Below are 19,944 nucleotides of genomic sequence, written 5' to 3'. Positions count from 1 at the left end.
GGAGATCAAAGTTGAATACAGTATTTTAGAAGCGGCCTCACCAAAGCTAGATACAACTTTAAAATCACCTCCTTTGACTTGTGTCACACCTTTAACTTACAGGCTAAATTTGATTTGCTTTCTTCACTGCTCGACAGTGAAAACTCCCAGAACCCTTTCCTGCTCAGTTACCTCAAGTATGTTGCCATTTAATAATGTTATCCACATTTTCACTTCTTTGACATAATTTTATGACTACACTTATCCGTGGTGGCTTTTATTGCAAAATTCAAGAGTGATCTGCAAAGTAAAACCTCACATGCACTCTCTCCTAAATACCTGTTTGTTCCGGCATTGTGCTTCCTCATCACCTTTCTCTCTTCAAAACGTCAGTATGCTAAGAAGCCCATCAACCAGTAATACTTTCTGAAGTACCCAGCGGCTGAAGATCAAAAGGTAAGATCAAGGATATCTTGTAACCGGAATAAAACTACTAAAGCAAAGGCCTTATTCATTCAACAAGCTCCACATCCCAGAGCAGTGAAATCAGAGCGAGGAAAGAGAACCCGTATTACCCAATCCCAAATGTAGAGACAAGTACCGCAAATTTAAACTGCATAATGTTATTTATGAACAAATCCAAGAAATGGTGCTGGTGAAAACACGCAAGTACCAAGAAGATACCAATCATCCTCAAGGAATCATTCCACATGTCAGCCTGGATTGTCAGCAGGCAACTCGATCATGGAGGGCTTCACAGGCAAATCCCACACTCATTCTGCATCTAAACACATGCCCATTCCAGCAAAGTTTTTTAGAAAGTGATCAGAATTGGGAACCTGGACTAATTTTCCCCTCTGTAGCCTTGAGAACAGAGTCCAATTGCAACCCTCTCCTGCTGGCTGGAGAAGATTAAACCAGCTCGGACCGAGGATCAAAACTGGACTTTCCATTTTAGTTCATATGAAAATAAACATCCTCAACATATGTCAGTATTCATCTACAGGACAGCTGACTCACCATGCTGCCAGTCAGAGTGTACAGCCACTGGACAGTCTCATTATGATCAATGACTCCATTCATTCCATCCACAAACAGCATAATCTGGCTCAGAGCTGTAAATGCAATAAAAAGATCGTTATGTATGTCCTTTTATTAAAAAAAAGGAAATCGTTTTCCTTTTGAATTCAATTTTGATTGATTAATAGATCCTGACATGGTGCTTACTCAAGTTTGGAACTTGTAATAAACAGAACACAAAAAACTGCAGATGCTGGAAATCTGATACAAAGACAGAACGGGCTAGAAACACTCAGCAGGTCAGCCAGCATCTGTGGTGCGAACAGGGAAGCTCATGTTTCAAGTGTGTAATCCTTCTTCACAACAGAGCTAGTAATTTCTGGAGACTCCTCGAAGACAACTAAAAATGCAGATCATGCTGGTTAGCTGGGAAAATGTTGGGCCTATTAAGGACAAAGGAAAATCTTCATGGCTAAAGTATGAAATGAATACTATGCATCTATCTTCATAAAGGATTGGACGATGTGAAGGTTACACCAAACGAGGAGAGGGAAGTTATGGACAAGATAGAAATAGATAGAGAAAAAGTACTAAAAGGATTAATATTACTGAAAGTTGGTAAGTCACCAAATCCGGAAGGTATGCTGGGTTGCTGAAAGCAGCAAAAGGTAGAAATAGCAGAGCACTGATCACAATCTTCCAATCCTCATTGGATACAGGAGTAGTGCTGGAGGATCGGAGGGCTGCTAATGTTATACCACCATTTACGAAAGGGGCGAGGGATAAACCAGGAAACTACCGGTCTAACATCGGTGGTGGGGAAGTTATTGAAAACCATTATCAGGGACAAAATAAATTTTCATTTGGAAAGGCAAGTGTTAATCAAGGAGAGCCAGCATGGATTTGTTAAAGGCAGATCATGTCTAACGAACGATGGAATTATTTGATGTGGTAACAGAGGAGGTTGATCAAGGTAGCAGAGTCTTCTTCTTAGACAGTACCCCGGAGTTGAGCATGACTTGTTTCTACACTAATATGAGTCCTATGCGGGATCTACAGTCTCTGTCACAGGTGGGGAAGACGGTGGTTGAAGGGACGGGTGGGTGGGGTGCTTGGTTTGTCGTGCGCTCCTTCTGTTGTTTGTTCTTGGCTTCTGTGTGCTCCCAACGAAGAAACTCAAAGTGATCGCCGCCTTCCCGGACTCTTCTCCTCCACTTTGAGCAGCCTTGAGCCAGGGATTCCCAAGAGTCGGTGAGAATGTTACATTTTTTCAAGGAGGTTTTGAGGGTGTCCTTGAAGCGTTTTGTCTGCCCTCCTGGTGCTCGCTTGCCGTGACAGAGCTTGGAGTAGAGTGCTTGTATCAGGCATGCGGACAATGTGGCTCATCTCATCCATCGGAACTGATTGAGCGTGGTAAATGCTTCAATGTGGGGATGTTGGCCTGAGCTAAAACACTGATGTAGGTGCACCTCTCCTGCTAATGGATTTGCAGGATTTTGTGGAGGCAGGTGGTACTTCTCCAGTGCTTTGAGGTGTCTCCTGTGCGTTGTCCATGTCTCTGAAGTATATAGGAGGGCGGGTATCACTACTGCTCTGTAGACCATGAGCTTGGTGCTGGGTTTGAGATCTTGGTCTTCAAACATTCTTTTCCTCAGGTGACCGAAGGCTGCACTGGCACACTGAAGGTGGTGTTGGATTTCGTCATCGATGTCTGCGCTCGCTGACAGAAGGCTCCCAAGGTATGGAAAGTGGTCCACGCTGTCCAAAGTCTCGTCATGGATCTTGATCGGGGAGGGCAGTTCTGTGAGGCGGGGGCAGGTTGGTAGAGAACCTTTGTCTTCTGGATGTTTAATGTAAGGCCCAGTCTCTCGTACACTTCAGTGACAATGTCAACGATGGTTTGGAGTTCGTCCTCTGAGTGTGCACAAACGCAAGCGTCATCTGCATACTGTAATTTCATTGACAGAGGTTGGAGCAACGTTGGATCTGGACTGGAGGCGATGTAGATTGAACAATTTCCACTTGTCCTGTAGATTAGCTCCACTCCAGCGGAGAACTTGTTAAAGGTGAGATGAAGTATTGCAGTGAGAAAGATTGAGAAGAGTATTGGTGCAGTGACATAGCCTTGCTTGACCCCAGTCTGCACTTGTATTGGATCTGTGGTGGATCTATTGATAAGGATCACGGCTTGCATGTCATCGTGAAGCAGGCGGAGGATGGTGACAAATTTTTGAGGACAGCCGAATTTGAGAAGGATGCTCCATAATCCCTCTCGGTTGACAGAGTCGAAGGCCTTTGTGAGGTCAAAAAAGGCCATGTACAGAGGTTGATGCTGCTCCCTACATTTCTCTTGAATTTGTCTTACGAAGAAAATCAGATCTGTTGTGCCGCTTAGTGGGCAGAATCCGCATTGCGACTCTGGGAGGAGCTCTTCAACCACTGGGTGGAGATGACTGAGGAGGATTCTTGACCCCGGTCTGCACTTGTATTGGGTCTATGGTGGAACGGTTGGTAAGGATCATGGCTTGCATGTTATCGTGAAGCAGGTGGAGGTTGATCAAGCTGGTACAGTAGATGTTGTATACATTTAGAAGGTGTTTGACACAGGAGGCTTATTAAAAAAGTGGAAGCCCATGGAATTAAGGGGACAGTGGTGATACGGATACAAAATTGGCTCAGTGACAGGAAGCAGAGGGTGATGGTGGATGGATGTTATTCAGACTGGGAGGTGGTTTGCAGTAGTGTTCTCCAAGGGTCAGTTTTGGGTCCATTACTCTTTATAATTTTTATAAACAACCTACACTCGGGTGTCGGGAACATTATAAAATTTTCAAATCACATGAAACTTTGCAAAGGAGCAGATAGTGATGAGGATAGTTAAAGGCTTCAGGATGACAGACAGGATGATGAAATGGGCAGAAACATGGCAGATGGAGTTCAAAACAGAGAAGTGTGAAGTTTTGCACTTTGGGAGGACTGATATGGAAAGACAGAATACTATAAATGGCACAATTTTGAAAAGTGTAGATGAGCAGAGAGACCTTGGTGTCCATGTACACAAATCCTTAAAGGTGGCAGGGCAAGTTAATAAGGTGGTTAAAAAAAACACATGGGTTACTTGGATTTATAAATAGAGGAATAGAATATAAAAGCAAAGAGATCATGTTGGAACTTTATAAATCACTGATTAGGCCTCAGCTGGAGTATTGTGCCAATGCTGGGAACCTCACTGCAGGAAAGATGTAAAGGCCTTGGAAAGGGCAGAGGGGGTTTAAGGATGTTACCAGGGATGAGGGACTACAGTTATGAGGAGAGGTTGGAAAAGTTATGACTGTTCTCCTCGGAACAGAGAATGTTAAGAGGTGACCTTATAGAGTTTTCAAGATGATGAGAGATTTTGATAGAACAGATGGAGAAAAACTGTTCCTTTGATTGAGTGGTCAATAACCAGTAAGTCATAGATTTAAAATCATTGGCAAAAGATCTAAAGGGGACATGAGGAGAATTGTTTTCACTCAGAGCGTTGTCGGTATTTGGAACACTCTGCCTGAAAAGGTGGTGGAGGTAGATTCCATAAATCATTTAAAAGGAAGTTGAACAGGTACTAGGGGATGAGGAGTTTACAGGGTTATGGACAGAAAGCAGGGATGTGGGACCAAGCACAACTGCTCTTTCAAAGAGCCAGCACAGGCATGACGGGCCGATTGACCTCCTTCTGTGCTGCAAGTTTTGATGATTCTATAGGAGTTTGTTACAGACTGAACAGCAAAAAGGAAGTAGTGGAAGAAGTTAGTGAGGTATTGTCAACAGTGATAACTATAGGGGATTTTAATTATACAAAAGTAGACTTGGATAGAAAATTGCTTGTGGTGAAAACATTTTTTTTTGCAGTGTGTTCAGCAAGACAGTTTTATCGCTCAATATTGTTGTGTATCTGTAAAGCATACACTCCCATGTTCCGCCACCAGGAAGCGCATCCCCTGAAGTCACAAGGGATCCCACCATCCCTTGGGCGCACTGTATATAAGCCGGCCCCGAAGGCCTGTTCCTCACTCCGGAGTGTCTTGATAAAGACTGAGGTCACTGTTACTTTAACCTCCCTGTGTGCAGTCTCATCTGTGTTAAGAACACAGTATACGAATCCAATGCAAAGATGCAGCAAACTGTGGGCATCTTGGAGAAGTTCTCGGAGGGTGAGGACTGGGAAGCCTATGTCAAACGGCTAGACCAGTACTTTGTAGCCAATGAGCTGGACGGAGAAGGAAACGCTGCAAAAAGGAGCGTGGTCCTCTTCACGGTCTGCGGGGCACCGACCTACAGCCTCATGAAGAATCTTCTGGCTCCGGTGAAACCCACAGATAAGTCATATGAGGAGCTGTGTACACTGGTTCAGGAGCATCTTAACCCGAGGGAGAGCGTGCTGATGGCGAGGTATCGGTTCTACAAGTGCCAGCGATCTGAAGGTCAGGAAGTAGCGAGCTACGTCGCCGAGCTAAGGCTTGCAGGACAATGTGAGTTTGATGGCTACCTGGAGCAGATGCTCAGAAACTTTTTTGTCCTGGGCATTGGCCACGAGACCATCCTACAAAATCTTTTGACTGTAAAGACACCGACCCTCAGTAAGGCTATTGTGAATGTACAGGGCAGAAACCATGAGACTGCAACTGCCAGCAGGCCTCAGGTGACCCAGATGACTCAGAGTCCGCAACAAAGGATGAATGCAAGGCAATTCAGACCGTGTTGGCATTGTGGAGGCTTCCATTCAGCCTATTCATGCCGCTTCAAAGGGTATGGTTGCAAGAGCTGTGGAACAATGAGGCACTTCCAAAACCTGCTAACTACCACGTGGCAGAGGAAGATCGGTCCATGGTGGATCAAAGCAATTTCGAGCCTCAGAGAGAGGAGGCAGATGCTGAAGTACATGGGGTGCACACATTTTCGACGAAATGTCCACCTAAAATGCTAAATGTAAAATTGAATGGCTTACCCGTAGCCATGAAACTGGACACTGGAGCTAGCCAATCCATCATGAGTAAAAAGATGTTTGAGAGACTGTGGTGCAACAAGGCACTCAGACCAGCCCTGAGCCCCATCCACATGAAACTGAGAATGTACACCAAAGAACTCATCACTGTCCTGGGCAGCGCCATGGTCAAGGTCACCTACAAGGGCACAGTGCACGAAATGCCACTCTGGATTGTCCGTGTGATGGTCCCACACTGCTTGCAAGGAGCTGGCTGGGCAAAATCCGCTGGAACTGGGATGACATCCGAGCGCTATCACATGTCGATGAGGCCTCATGTACCCAGGTTCTTAACAAATTTCCTTCCCTTTTTGAGCCAGGCATTGGAAACTTTTCTGGGGCGAAGGTGCGGATCCACTTGGTCGCAGAGGCACGACCCATTCACCATAAGGCGCAAGCGGTACCTCACATGAGGGAGAGAGTGGAAATCGAGCTGGACAGGCTGCAACGCGAGAGCATCATCTCCCCAGTGGAATTCAGTGAGTGGGCCAGCCCGATTGTTCCAGTACTCAAAAGTGATGGCACAGTCAGGATTTGCGGCGATTATAAAGTAACTATTAATCGTTTCTCGCTACAGGACCAATACCTGCTACCTAAGGCAGACGACCTATTTGCGACACTGGCAGGAGGCAAGACGTTCACCAAACTTGACCTGACTTCGGCCGACATGACGCAGGAGCTGGAGGAGTCTTCGAAGGGCCTCACCTGCATCAACATGCACAAGGGACTGTTCATCTACAACAGATGCCCGTTTGGAATTCGGTCGGCTGCAGCGATCGTCCAGAGAAACATGGAGAGCCTACTCAAGTCAGTACCACGCACGGTGGTTTTTCAGGACGACATATTGGTCATGGGTCGGGACACAATCGAGCACCGACAAAACCTGGAGGAGGTCCTCAGCGATTGGATCGCGTAAGGCTGCGGCTGAAGAGGTCGAAATGTATCTTCATGGCAACAGAAGTGGAGGTTTTGGGGAGAAAGATCGCGGCGGACGGCATTCGGCCCACAGACGCCAAGACAGAGGCTATCAGGAACACGCCCAGGCCACAGAACGTCACGGAGCTGCGGTTGTTCCGAGGACTCCTCAACTATTTTGGTAACTGCCTAATGGGGTTAAGCACCCTCTTCGAGCCCCAACATGTGTTATTGCATAAAGGTGAGAACTAGTTTGGGGAAAAAAAACAAGTAATTGCTTTTGAGAATGCCAGAAACATTTTATACTCCAACAAGTTGCTTGTATTGTATAACCCGTGTAAAGACTTGTGCTAGCATGTGATGCGTCGTCGTACGGAGTCAGGTGTGTATTACAACAAGCCAACGTTGCGGGGAAGTTGCAACCTGTCGCCTATGCCTCCAGGAGCTTGTCTAAGGCCGAGAAGGCCTACAGCATGATTGAGAAAGAGCCATTAATGTGTATGTTTGGGGTAAAGAAAATGCATCAGTACCTGTTTGGCCTCAAATTTGAGCTGGAAACCGATCACAAGCGCCTCATATCCCTGTTCGCTGAAAACAAGGGGATAAATACTAATTCCTCAGCCGCATATAAAGAGGTGGGCACTCGTGCTATCAGCGTATAACTATACCATCTGCCACAGGACAGGCACCGAGAACTGTGCGGATGCTCTCAGTCGGCTACCATTGCCCACCACGGGGGTGGAAATGGCGCAGCCTGCAAACTTGTTGATGGTGGTGCAGCCTGCAGACTTGTTGATGGTCATGGAAGCATTTGAAAATGATAAATCACCTGTCACGGCCCGCCAGATTAGGACTTGGACCAGCCAAGATCCTCTGCTGTCCCTAGTAAAAAACTGTGTACTGCATGGGAGCTGGGCCAGCATCCCCGTTGAAATGCAAGAGCTAATCAAGCCGTTCCAGCGGCAAAAGGATGAGCTGTCCATTCAGGCAGACTGCCTGTTGTGGGGTAACCGCGTAATGCTACCCAAAAAGGGCAGGGAGACATTCATCTCGGATCTCCACAGCACACACCCGGATATAGTAATGATGAAAGCGATAGCCAGATCCCATGTGTGATGGCCCGGTATCGACTCTGACTTAGAGTCCTGTGTACGGCAATACAGCGTGTGTGCTCAGTTGAGCAACGCGCCCAGAGAGGCACCACTAAGTTTGTGGTCCTGGCCCTCCAGACCATGGTCGAGGATCCATGTCGACTATGTGGGCCCATTTGTCGGTAAAATGTTCCTGGTGATGGTGGATGTTTTTTCAAAATGGATTGAATGTGAAATAATGTCGGGAAGCACCGCCACCGCTACCATTGAAAGCCTGAGGGCCATGTTTGCCACCCATGGCCTGCCTGACATACTGGTCAGTGACAACGGGCCATGTTTCACCAGTGCCGAATTTAAAGAACTCATGACCCGCAATGGGATCAAATATGTCACTTTGGGCCCGTTTAAACCAGCCTCCAATGGGCAGGCAGAGCGGGCAGTACAGACAATCAAACAGAGCCTTAAACGAGTCACAGAAAGCTCACTCCAAACCCGCCTATCCAGAGTACTGCTCAGAGACCCCACTCGCTCACAGGGGTGCCCCGGCTGAGCTACTCATGAAAAGGACACTTAAAACCAGACTCTCGCTGGTTCACCCCAACCTGCATGATCAGGTAGAGAGCAGGCGGCAGCAACAAAATGTAAACGATGGTCGCACCACTATGTCACAGGAAATTGATCTGAATGACCCTGTGTATGTACTAAACTATGGACATGGTCCCAAGTGGATCGTGGGCACGGTGATAGCTAAAGAAGGGAGTAGGGTGTTTGTAGTCAAACTAGACAATGGACAAATTTGCAGAAAGCACCTGGACCAAACGAGGCTGTGGTTCACAGACTGCCCTGAACAACCCACAGCAGACACCACCTTTTTGAGCCCACACATACACCCAAAGGATCAACGACACCACCCCGGACCAGGAAAGTGAACCCATCACGCCCAACAAGGCTAGGCTCACCCAGCAGCCCTGCAGGGCCAACGACACGCCAGCCCAGCAAGGGCACAGCCAACACACCAGAACATTGTACCGAGGTGGTCCACCAGGGAAAGAAAGGCTCCCGACCACCTCACTTTGTAAATAGTTTTCACTGTGACTTTTGGGGGGGGGGGGGGGGCGGGTGGATGATGTTGTGTATCTGTAAAGTATGCACTCCCATGTTCTGCCACCAGGGAGCGCATCCCCTGAAGTCCCAAGGGATCCCAGCATCTCTTGGGAGCACTGTATATAAGCCGGCACCTAAGGCCTGTTCCTCACTCTGGAGTGTCTTGATAAAGACTGAGGTCACTGTTACTTTAACCTCCCTGTGTGCAGTCTCATCTGTGTTCGGAATACAACAAATAGGTTGCTGCTCCAACACAGAAGGAATCTTTACATAATCTGGTTCTAGGTAATGAGGTGGAGCATGCAAGTGATCGATAATAAGGGAATATTTGAGCATCAGAGTCTATTGTACCATTCGGTCCAGTGTGAAAAAATAAAACTGGAGGACACGGATGTGTGAATGGGAAGAAACATCTTATAAAAAGGGATCTTATCCAGAATAAATAGAGGGCAAAAATAGTAAATGGAATTGTAGATTAGAAATGGGAGACATTTAATCAGGAGCTCGGAAGGTACAAATCGGGTAAAGGAAAAGGGTGAGTGGAGAGGGCTGGAGCTTCATGGGCAAACAAGGAGATTAGATGGAGCTTGAAACTAAAAAAAAGCATTTTGTGCTTACTCAGTAGATCCTAAAAATGAAAGCCAGGATAAATATATATAGCAAAACTACAAAAAGGGAGTTTGGAAAGGGTAAGTATAATATAAAGTTAGTACAAAAAAAATAACACAAAGGGTAACATAAAGGGTTTGTATCGGCACATTAGTAGCTAAGGTCATCAAGATAGTGAGCTTGTAGTCAAGGCTGAGGGAGTGGCAGATACTAAATAAATACTTTTCACAGAGATGGATAATGAAATGGTCGAACACCAGAGGGAGCTGTAGAACGGTTCGAGGTGATTATTCAAAGAGAGGAGGTTATTCAAAGATAGTACTAAAGAAATACTGAAACGTAAGCACTGGGACCTATGGTTTACATCAGAGGATCCTGGGTGAAAAGCTAGGGAAGAAACAACAGAAGCTCTGACTGTAATCTTCCAAAATTATGTGGAAAAGAAAATTGTGTCAAGGAGGCTAGAGGGTGGCAACTATAACACACCTCTTCAAAAGGGAGACAGAGAGAAGGCATGAAATTATAGATACAAAGGAAAAACTGCAAATGCTAGAAATATGACAAAAAATAGAAATATACAGCAGGTCAGTCAGCATCTGTAGAAAGAAAAAAAGACAAGTTAAAGTTTTTTGCAGGACCCTTCTTCGGACCTGAAGATTGAGATAGAAAGACTTACATTTATATTGTGCCTTTCATGAACACCGGACATCCCAAAATGCTTTACAGCCAATGAAGTACGTTTTGCATGTAGTCACTGTTGTAATGTAGGGAACACGGCAGCCAATTTGCACACAGCAAGCTCCCACAAACAGCAATGCGATAATGACCAGATAATCTGTTTTTTTGTTGTGGTGATTGAGGGATAAATATTGGTCAGAACACCGGGGATAACTCCCCTGCGCTTCTTTGAAATAGCGCCATGGGATCTTTTACGTCCACCTGAGAGAGCAGACGGGCCTTGGTTTAACGTCACATCCAAAAGACGGCACCTCCGACAGTGCAGCACTCCCTCAGTACTGCACTGGAGTGTCAGCTGAAGTTTTTGTGCTCAAGTCTCTGGAGTGGAACTTGAACCCACAACTTTCTGACTCAGAGACGAGAGTGCTACCTACTGAGCCACAGCTGACACAGCCACAGGGAATCGATTTAATAAAGATCAATAGCTTGGCAATCAGTCCTATGAAGACTGATCGATAGGCAATTGGTTTAATATAATGAGACAAAAAGGGGAAAGGGAGGGGGAAACTACAAACACAAAGATGGAGTTAGTGGGTTAAATGACCTGCAACCCCATTAAAAGAAAAATGATATAAAAGATCATCTCAGTCAAGTAATGGGAGGAAATTACATGTATTAAACAAACAAAGGAACATGCAAATAGCCCACTCAAAGAAAAAGGCGAGAAAATGGGGAAATTAAAAAAAAATACAATGAAAGCCTGCAACATGCATGACTAAAATTAAACCGAAAAATGTTGGCAAAACTCAGTGGGCCAAGAGTCCTAAAAAATAAACACAATAGGCTGATGGCGAGGCTGCAGATCCCTTGACAACACTCTTCTGACAAAAGGTTGACTGACATTGAAGTGGACACTGTAAATGAGACAACACTAAATGATACATGTATCTGGAGAGGAAGAAAAATGATGAGAAGGATATGGGGTTTACTGATGAAAGGGCTTGGCTTTGTTGCACCCAATGCCTATTCCCAATCCTGAAAATTGTCATTGCGTCTCAGGAGAACCTAACTACACCCGAAATTCAGACTGACACAACCCTACTGTAAATGTTGGTGGATCCCGAATACAGCAGAGGTCCATAGCTTCTATCCCCCAATACCTGGGCATGAACAGCGAGCGTCAGAGATGTAAACAAGCGTACACTTTTGTCCACAGTTTCTCCACCTGGCCTCCAAATCCATTCTGCAAGGAAAACCCTAAATCTTGCCAGCCATGATGTGAGCAAAATCAGAAAACCAAAAAAGGAAAAGCAAATAGACAATTCAGCTCCTTTTTGAAAACTATAAAGCTTCAGAATAAACCCTACTCCTTGGATCAAATACAGAGCTCCTGCCAGCATAAACTCCAACTACAAAATCTGTAGTGATGGAAGAAAATGGCGGACACTAACTCCAGCTGTGTGATCCTAATCAGGCGGACCTTAAACAAGCCTGCTCCTCCACTTAGATTTAAATCAGGAGGGCACGGTGGCGATTTTGTTTTTAAAATCTGCTCATGCTTTCCATCACTCCTCAATTTGAGTACAGCCAAAAAATATGCCGAATAAAGATGAGATCCGGTATTCTCACTAATCAGGAATACTGCTGGTTTATGGACTGGACGGGAGGTGGGCTGTTAACATGGTCTGTTTTGCTGTAATTGCTATATTTACCCCTTCTGACACAGAACATGTCCCCACAGGGCAGTTACACCAACCCAAGTTGCCTCCAAATGCTCAGATCTACTTGCTGGCTGCAGCTGTGAGCTTAAACCAGGAGGCATGAGGAACTGAAATAAAAACAGAAAATACTGAAGGGTCGTCAACCTGAAACGTTAACTCTGTTTCACTCCACCGATGCTGCCTGACCTGCTGTGATTTCCAGCATTTTCAGTTTTTATTTCAGATTCCAGCATCCGCAGTATTTTGCATTTGCATAGCATGAGGGACTACTTTTTGCATTACATGTGGTGGATCTATTTTGAATTTATTCTTTAATAAATTTAAAGCAACGCTGAGTATCTTGTTGTTCTGGATCTGAAACATGAATATACATTATATTCAAATTTTGAATCTTCAATTTCCATTGTAACAAAAGCAAATGGGAGCGAGAGGCATTTAACAGGCCAGCAGCAGGGTCAAGCTCAGTTGGACAATCACTATCCGAGACGTTGGTCTGGGATCACAGATGGTGGAGTTTACAATTCAGTTTACAGTACAGGTTAAATGTTAATGGTTCACAGCCCTAAACAGACATGGATAGCAAATACTAGGGAGCTCCAAAAACTTCATTTGAATCCCAATTTGTACTCAATTTTAAACCCCTATTTTTTTTTTAAAGTGATATTGCAGCAAAATTATCCTGAAGCAAAAATGTAATGGAGCAGCCCTCTTAGCTGAATAGAGGCACAGCACGAACTAACCTCTGAGGATGTAGTTCTGGTAGTTCTGGTCAGCTTCTGCACCCACTTTGATTAGACAGGTCAATCCTTCAGCATTTACAAACTCAGGTACCAGATCTTTGTCATCCTACAGAAGAAGACACACATTACATCAGCAATAAGTGACTGATAATGAATTTGTCGTAGTCATAGACAATTAAAGAAAGAAAAGACTTGCATTTATATAGCGCCTTTCACGACCATCAGACGTCTCAAAGCGCTTTACCGCCAATTAAGTATTTTTGGAATGTAGTCACTCACAACGACGAGGCAACAGTCTTTAGGATCTGCTTATAGAAATTCTACTCAAACTCCCATCACAAAAGCAAACGTGCACAAAGAAAATGGACATATCACTGGGTACGAGGCAGCAGAGCGCAGAGCCGCAGTTAGAGCCCCATCGTTCTGTACCACAGCGAGGCTCGACGTGAGCTCACCACTCTTGTTTCACACACACAGAGCTCAACTTTGCTTTGCTCAATTGCTCAGCAAAGGCAGGACCTGGAAAGAAAGGAAAGGGACAGCATGGAACTAGATGGGATCGGACAGGTCAGAAAGAACTTGCATTTATATAGCGTCTTTCACGATCTCAGGACGTCCCAAAGCGTTTTACAACCAATAAAGAATTTCTGAAGTGTAGTCACTGTTGTTAGAAATAATGTAGGAAGATAAATTAATATGGTGAATGCTGCCAGGAGCTCCTGCAGATAGTCTGGCTGTGCAATAGGACCGGTAGAAGCCTGGGATAAGGGCTCCCACCTTGACTGCAATATTTGGGAGAGAAAATAGGAGCAAAAAATACATGAAGAAAAACACTAAGTTATTCAACTTTGCTGTGGGTAGAGATTTACTGAGAGCTAAGGAAGATAAGGTGGAAGATGATTATTAAATTGGCTTTAAAATTATTTGTCGGATAATTTTTCAGAGTTATAAACACAAGGAAGTTTTCCCGCTTTGATTTTGTAAAAATGAAATCAAAAGCAGATGCTATCCAGTATCTCCTTTTGGAAGGTGTGCGTGTGAGTACATCGAGTAAGAACATAAGAAATAGGAGCAGGAGTAGGCCACCTGGCCCCTCGAGCCTGCTCCACCATTTAATATCATGGCTGATCTGATCATGGACTCAGCTCCACTTCCCTGCCTGCTCCCCATAACCCTTATCGTTCAAACATCTATCTATCTCCGCCTTAAATAATTCAATGACCCAGCCTCCACAGCACTCTGGGGCAGAGAATTCCACAGATTTACAACCCCCAGAGAAGAAATTTCTCCTCGTCTCAGTTTTAAATGGGCGGCCCCTTATTCTGAGACTATACCCCCTAGTTTTGGTTTCCTCTATGAGTGGAAATATCCTCTCTGCATCCACCCTGTCGAGCCCCCTCATTATCTTATGTGTTGTGATAAGATCACCTCTCATTCCTCTGAACTCCAATGTGTATATGCCCAATCTATCTTCATAAGTCAACCCCCCTCATCTCCAGAATCAACTTAGTGAACCTTCTCTGAACAGATTCCAACGCAAGTATATCCTTCCTTAAATACAGAGACCAAAACTGTACAGGGTCAAGCCCAGTCGTCATATCCTGCATAGTTGAGTAGCCTGCCAACATTCACTATCAAACATGGAGAATTTTCTTCTTCTTAGGCAGTCCCCCGGAGTGGAGGATGACTTGCTTCCACACTAACATGAGTTCTCAGGTGACTGATGAGACCAATGTGGAATCTACAGTCTCTGTCACAGGTGGGGCAGGTGGTGATAGTAGGGACGGGTGGGTCGGGTGCTTGGGTTGTCGTGCGCTCCTTCCGCTGTTTGTGCTTGGCTTCAGTGTGCTCCCGGCGAAGAGACTCGAAGTATTCGCTGCTTTCCCGGATGCTCCTCCTCCACTTTGAGTGGTCTTGGGCCAGGGATTCCCAGGTGCCGGTGGGGATGTTGCACTTTTTCAAGGCGGACTTGAGGATGTCCTTGAAGCGTTTTCGCTGCCTTCCTGGGACTCGTTTGCCGTGTCGGAGCTCGGAGTCGACATGCGGACAATGTGTACCCAAGGGCTACTGGCACCCATGAATAACTCAGCATCAGTCAGCACCTCAAGGAGATAAAGGGTGGAAACGGGCAATGAAACAGAATGAAAGTACTTTAATGGGGAGGGAGCGAGGGGAAGGAAACAACATAGGCAGCTGACTGTCAGTACAAGTTATTTATAGGCACTGAATAGAGCTCCACTTCAAGGCTTCATTGCCATGGGAAATAGAAGCTATGAAGTTTCAGATACCATATTGATCGAAACAGCAGTCCGCGGAGGGATTGAGATTTCAGCTGTGTGGGCTGACATCATGGTTTCAAAAAAGATCAAAGTCACTGGAAGCATTCAATACAATAACAGAGCCCAGGGGGCAGGAAGAGAAGCAGGGCAGGACTTATAAATAAAGCTACAAACTTAACTATTTATGACCTCCATTGTCATTTGTAACAGTTACATATATACAATAAAACACATTTCTGATTTATGAACTTCGGCACATCTCACTTACTTAGGGAGATGGAATCAAAATGTATAAAATAAAAGAAAAAAGAACAATTTTCATTTATATAGCAGCCTACCCCATTGGAAGTGGCTCAAAGTGCTTCACACACAATGAATTACGTTGAAGTGAAGTGACTGATATATAGGCAAATGCAGCAACCATTTTGTACACTCCAAGATTTCCCATACAGCAATGAGATGAATGGGCAGATAATCAGTCTCTGATGGTATTTGTTGAGGGAGGGATGTTGTACAGGAGGAACTTCCTGCTCTTCGAATAGTGCCACAGAATATTTTGGGGCAGAAATTTGCATGGTTTGCGACTGCCGTTAGTACCTCTGGAGGACGCTCTGCCCCCTCGCCCGGGAAGGGGGCAGAACGCAACCAGCTCCCGCAAAATTGCGTTGGAGGCTCAAAACTGGTAGAGACCCGCTCCTGCGGGGAGCGCCACGAGCCGCTGTGCCTCCGGTGATGTCGTTAGCACCGTGCGCAGCGACCTGTTTCTGATTTTGTCCCGTGTGGACCATTTTCGCCCCACAGCGGAAATTGTCCAGCACCCCATGAGGACGCCATGGGCGGTGTCAGAGTGAAAGAGGTGCGCGCCACCATTTTGTGTTGTCCTCCAACTTACCGGTCCGGCCTCTGTGTGATTTTACGCGGGGTCCGTGCCGCGATGTTGCAGCCCGGCACTTAGCTTTGGTTCCGGGCTGTGGCCACGGCACCCCACATCCCCGCTGGCCTGGTGTTGGCCCCTGAAACGCATGCAGAGCTCACAGCGTGCCCTGCCCTTTAACAGAAGGTGAGGGCCCTATGATCGTGTCAGCGCAACGTGAAGAGGCTGCATAGTGCTATGACTTGCTCGCACTTGGCGCCCCAGAGCCAGCCCCAAGAGGAAGTGGAGCACCCAACATTGCTTCCTCACGGGGGCAGTGAACCCAATGTAGGTCACGGGGCGTGACTTCTGCGTGGGCGTGGGATGTCCCAAACGGGACGATAACCAATTTCTCCCCCTGCATTTCCACTTAAACAACTGTAACAGGCAGAACTGGCTTGAGTTCAATGTTCCAACTATGGCAAAGCACCTCAGACAATGCAGCACTCCCTTAGTACCATATCGGAGTGTCAGCCTAGATTGTGCACTCAAATCCTGCACTCGAATAGACTTCATTTATGTGCGTCTTGAACACCAATAGCACTACGATTTATGATACATGCTTAAAAGTACATTAACATATTATGGGTTTTACTTAATAAAGGATTCCGCAATTAGTGCAAATCAAGAAACTTTGGGCTCAATTTTCCCCAATGCCGTTTTTTGCCTATTTGAAGAGTTTTTGGGGCCCCGACTACGCCAAAAACAAGTTGCAAGTTTTCCGGTTTTAACTGGTGAATGTGGCCCGGCGTACATTGTCCGTAAGCTCTGTGGATGGAGCCTAAGATGTGCACCAAAAAAATTGGGTTGCCAGGGTAACGAGGGACACACTGAGGGCTGAGGCTGGAAAGTGAAACATACAAGACATTCTTGGCCAGCTCACAGCAACCTACACAAGCACCTTGCACATTCACCTTGCAGCTATTTAAGGCAGCAGCTTACCAACATGAAAATATTAAAAGAGTTTCTGTGCCAAAAGTCCATCCTGTAAACTGTGTGGATTGGAAAGGTCCCCCTACCCCCATCCCCTGCCGATGCCATATGCCGCTCCTCACCCAGGTCGAAAGGTCTCTCTTCCCCTCAGAGCAGTTTCTAGCCCAGGCCCATTGCCCCCCACCCGCTCTCTGCCGCTGCTGTCCTGGCCATGGAACTGGATCTTCTGCGCTGATTCCCTTACCTGCGCTGATTTTGTTAACAGCCCAGAAGGTTTTTCAGAGCGGTCACATACGCCATCTTAAAAAAAAAAATCGCAGTTGACCAAACTTGCTTAAATGGTCAGAATTAGCATGGGTTGCAGGTTACGTCCCCAATGAGGTAAAAAAATTGTAGCCTAAAAAATTCATACCCAAGTGAATTACGCTGGTGCAGAAACTTTGGGGAAACTTTAATTTAATTTACTCCAAAAAAAAAATGGTGCACGCCAAAAAACAGCGCAGATAATTGGGGAAAACTGAGCCTTTTAATTGGTATGCAAGTTTTGTTAGGTTCATGCATTGAAATTTGTACCACATTTACTTCGTTTACAGCAAATATTTCAGCAAAATTAATCTTGTGTAAAGTGGTAACAGTATATTTGAGATATATATACAGACTCAGGGTCTCAATTTTGTACAATCGGAATGCTATCCCTAGGTGGCACTCCAGATTCATCTTCGACAAGACCAGCAAAATTTAATTCCTTCCTGATATGTCCTTACTATACAGTATAAATGCACACGAGGCCCATACTTGAGAGAAGGTCACTCTGTGACCAGTTACCTTTATTACCAAGACCTCAAGTGATGAAGGTGGGTGGAGCTTCCCCTTTTATACCTGAAAGTCCAGGTTAGGAGTGTCTCCCACAAGTTCACCCCCAGTGGTCAATGTTCTTAAGGTGTACAACTTAGATCAGCTTGTACATGGGTTACAATGATAGTTGAATACATGACATCACCTCCCCCCCAAAGTCTCATTGGGATCACAGGTTGGTTTACGCTCCCTTGTAGAGCACCTGAGTTGGGGCTCCGGTTGTTGGGTGCTGGCCTGAGTGTCTGCAGTTTGCGGTGCCTCAGGCCTGTCCGGACTGGCCACAGTGACTGGGCTCTCTTCCACTTGGTTTCGTTGTTCGGTCACCTGTGGTGGAGTAAACTCTACGTCGTGTTCTTCCTCTATTTCTTCTATGAGGTTCCTGAACCTCCTTTTAGTTTGATCCACGTGTTTGCGGCAGATTTGTCCATTGGTAAATTTAACTACCAAAATCCTATTCCCCTCTTTGGCAATCACAATGCCTGCAAGCCATTTGGGCCCTGCAGCATAGTTAAGGACAAAAACAGGGTCATTGACATCAATACATCACGCCCTCACATTTCTGTCATGGTAGTCACATTGTGACTGATGCCTGCTCTCAACAATTTATTTCATAGTAGGGTGTATAAGGGATAACCTGGTTTTGAGCGTCCTTTTCATCAGCAGCTCTGCAGGTGGAAGCCCTGTGAGCTAGTGTGGTCGGGATCTATTGGCCAATAGCAGGTGTGATAAGTGGCTTTGTGGGGAACCCCCTTGGATTCTGAGCATCCCCTGTTTGATTATCTGCACTGCTCGTTCCACCTGGCCGTTTGAGGCCGGCTTGAACGGTGCCGTTCTGACATGGTTGATTCCATTGCCTGCCATGAAATCCTGGAATTCAGTGCTTGTGAAGCATGGACCATTGTCGCTGACCAAGACATCCGGTAGACCATGGGCGGTGAACATTGCCCGTAGACTTTCTACCATGGCAGAGGATGTGTTTGAATTTAAAATGGCACACTCAATCCATTTGGAGTAGGCGTCTACTACAACCAAAAACATTTTTCCCATGAAAGGACCTGCGTAGTCCACATGGATGCGTGACCATTGCTTGGCGGGCCAGGACCGGGGCTAAGGGGGGCTTCCCTGGGTGCGTTGCCCAGCTGAACACAAAGTTCCAGGTCTGCATCTATCCCTGGCCACCAAACGTGTGACCTGGCAATTGCCTTCATCATGACAATGTCCGGGTGCTCATTGTGAAGTTCTCTGATAAACACCTCTCTGCCCCTCTGGGGCATGACTACTTGGTTTCCTTACAGTAGGCAATCAGCCTGAATCGAGAGTTCATCCTTGCGCCTATGAAATGGTTTAAATTCCTCAGGGCATGCCCCATACGTGGCTGCCCAGTCCCCATTCAGGACATATTTCTTAACTAAAGACAGTAGCGGGTCTTTATTTGTCCAGACTTTAATCTGACGGACTGTCACAGGTGAGCCATCGCTTTCGAAAGCTTCAACAACCATGACCATCTCAGCATCATGCTCAGTTGCCCCTCAGTGGTGGCTAGTGGGAGCCTGCTGAGTGCATCGGCGCAGTTTTCAGTGCCCGGTCTGTGCCAAATTGTTTAGTCATAGGCGGCTAACGTAAGTGCCCACCTCTGTATGTGGGCCGATGCATTCGCATTTATGGCCTTTTTGTCGGCCAAAAGGGACGTTAGGGGTTTGTGATCTGTCTCCAGCTCAAATTTCCTGCCAAACAGTTACTGGTGCATTTTTTTTACTGCATATACACGTGCTAGCGCTTCCTTTTCTACCATCCCGTAGCCCCTTTCTGCCTGAGACAGACATCTGGAGGCATAAACTACCGCTGTAACTGACGATTGGCATTCACATGCTGCAACACACACCCGACCCCATAGGACGACGCATCGCACGTTAGAACAAGTTTCTTACACGGGTCATATAACGTTAACAGTTTGTTGGAGTATAACAAGTAGCGTGCTCTATTAAAAGCCCTTTCCTGGCTGTCCCCCCAGACCCAATTGCGACCTTTGCATAGGAGCACGTGTAGCGGCTCTAACAGCGTGCTCAATTTGGGAAGAAAGTTAC

General features: G+C 46.0%; 1 protein-coding gene across 2 annotated transcripts in view; it reads right to left on the bottom strand.

Annotated features, from left to right (window-relative positions):
• fhod1 (formin homology 2 domain containing 1) overlaps window positions 1-19,944 on the bottom strand; it is a 447,258-nt gene that overhangs the window by 186,138 nt on the left and 241,176 nt on the right. For both annotated transcript variants that reach the window (XM_070897918.1, XM_070897917.1), the window contains exons 5-6: window positions 12,881-12,986; window positions 1,000-1,094 (exon numbers count right to left, since the gene is read on the bottom strand). In XM_070897918.1, coding sequence (XP_070754019.1) covers window positions 1,000-1,094; window positions 12,881-12,986 — 201 coding nt within the window. The remainder of the gene's footprint in view (window positions 1-999; window positions 1,095-12,880; window positions 12,987-19,944) is intronic.

The sequence above is a fragment of the Pristiophorus japonicus genome, chromosome 13 (genome assembly GCF_044704955.1).
Source record: "Pristiophorus japonicus isolate sPriJap1 chromosome 13, sPriJap1.hap1, whole genome shotgun sequence".
Lineage (NCBI taxonomy): Eukaryota > Metazoa > Chordata > Chondrichthyes > Pristiophoridae > Pristiophorus > Pristiophorus japonicus.
This window is presented reverse-complemented; position numbering and strand designations above follow the sequence as displayed.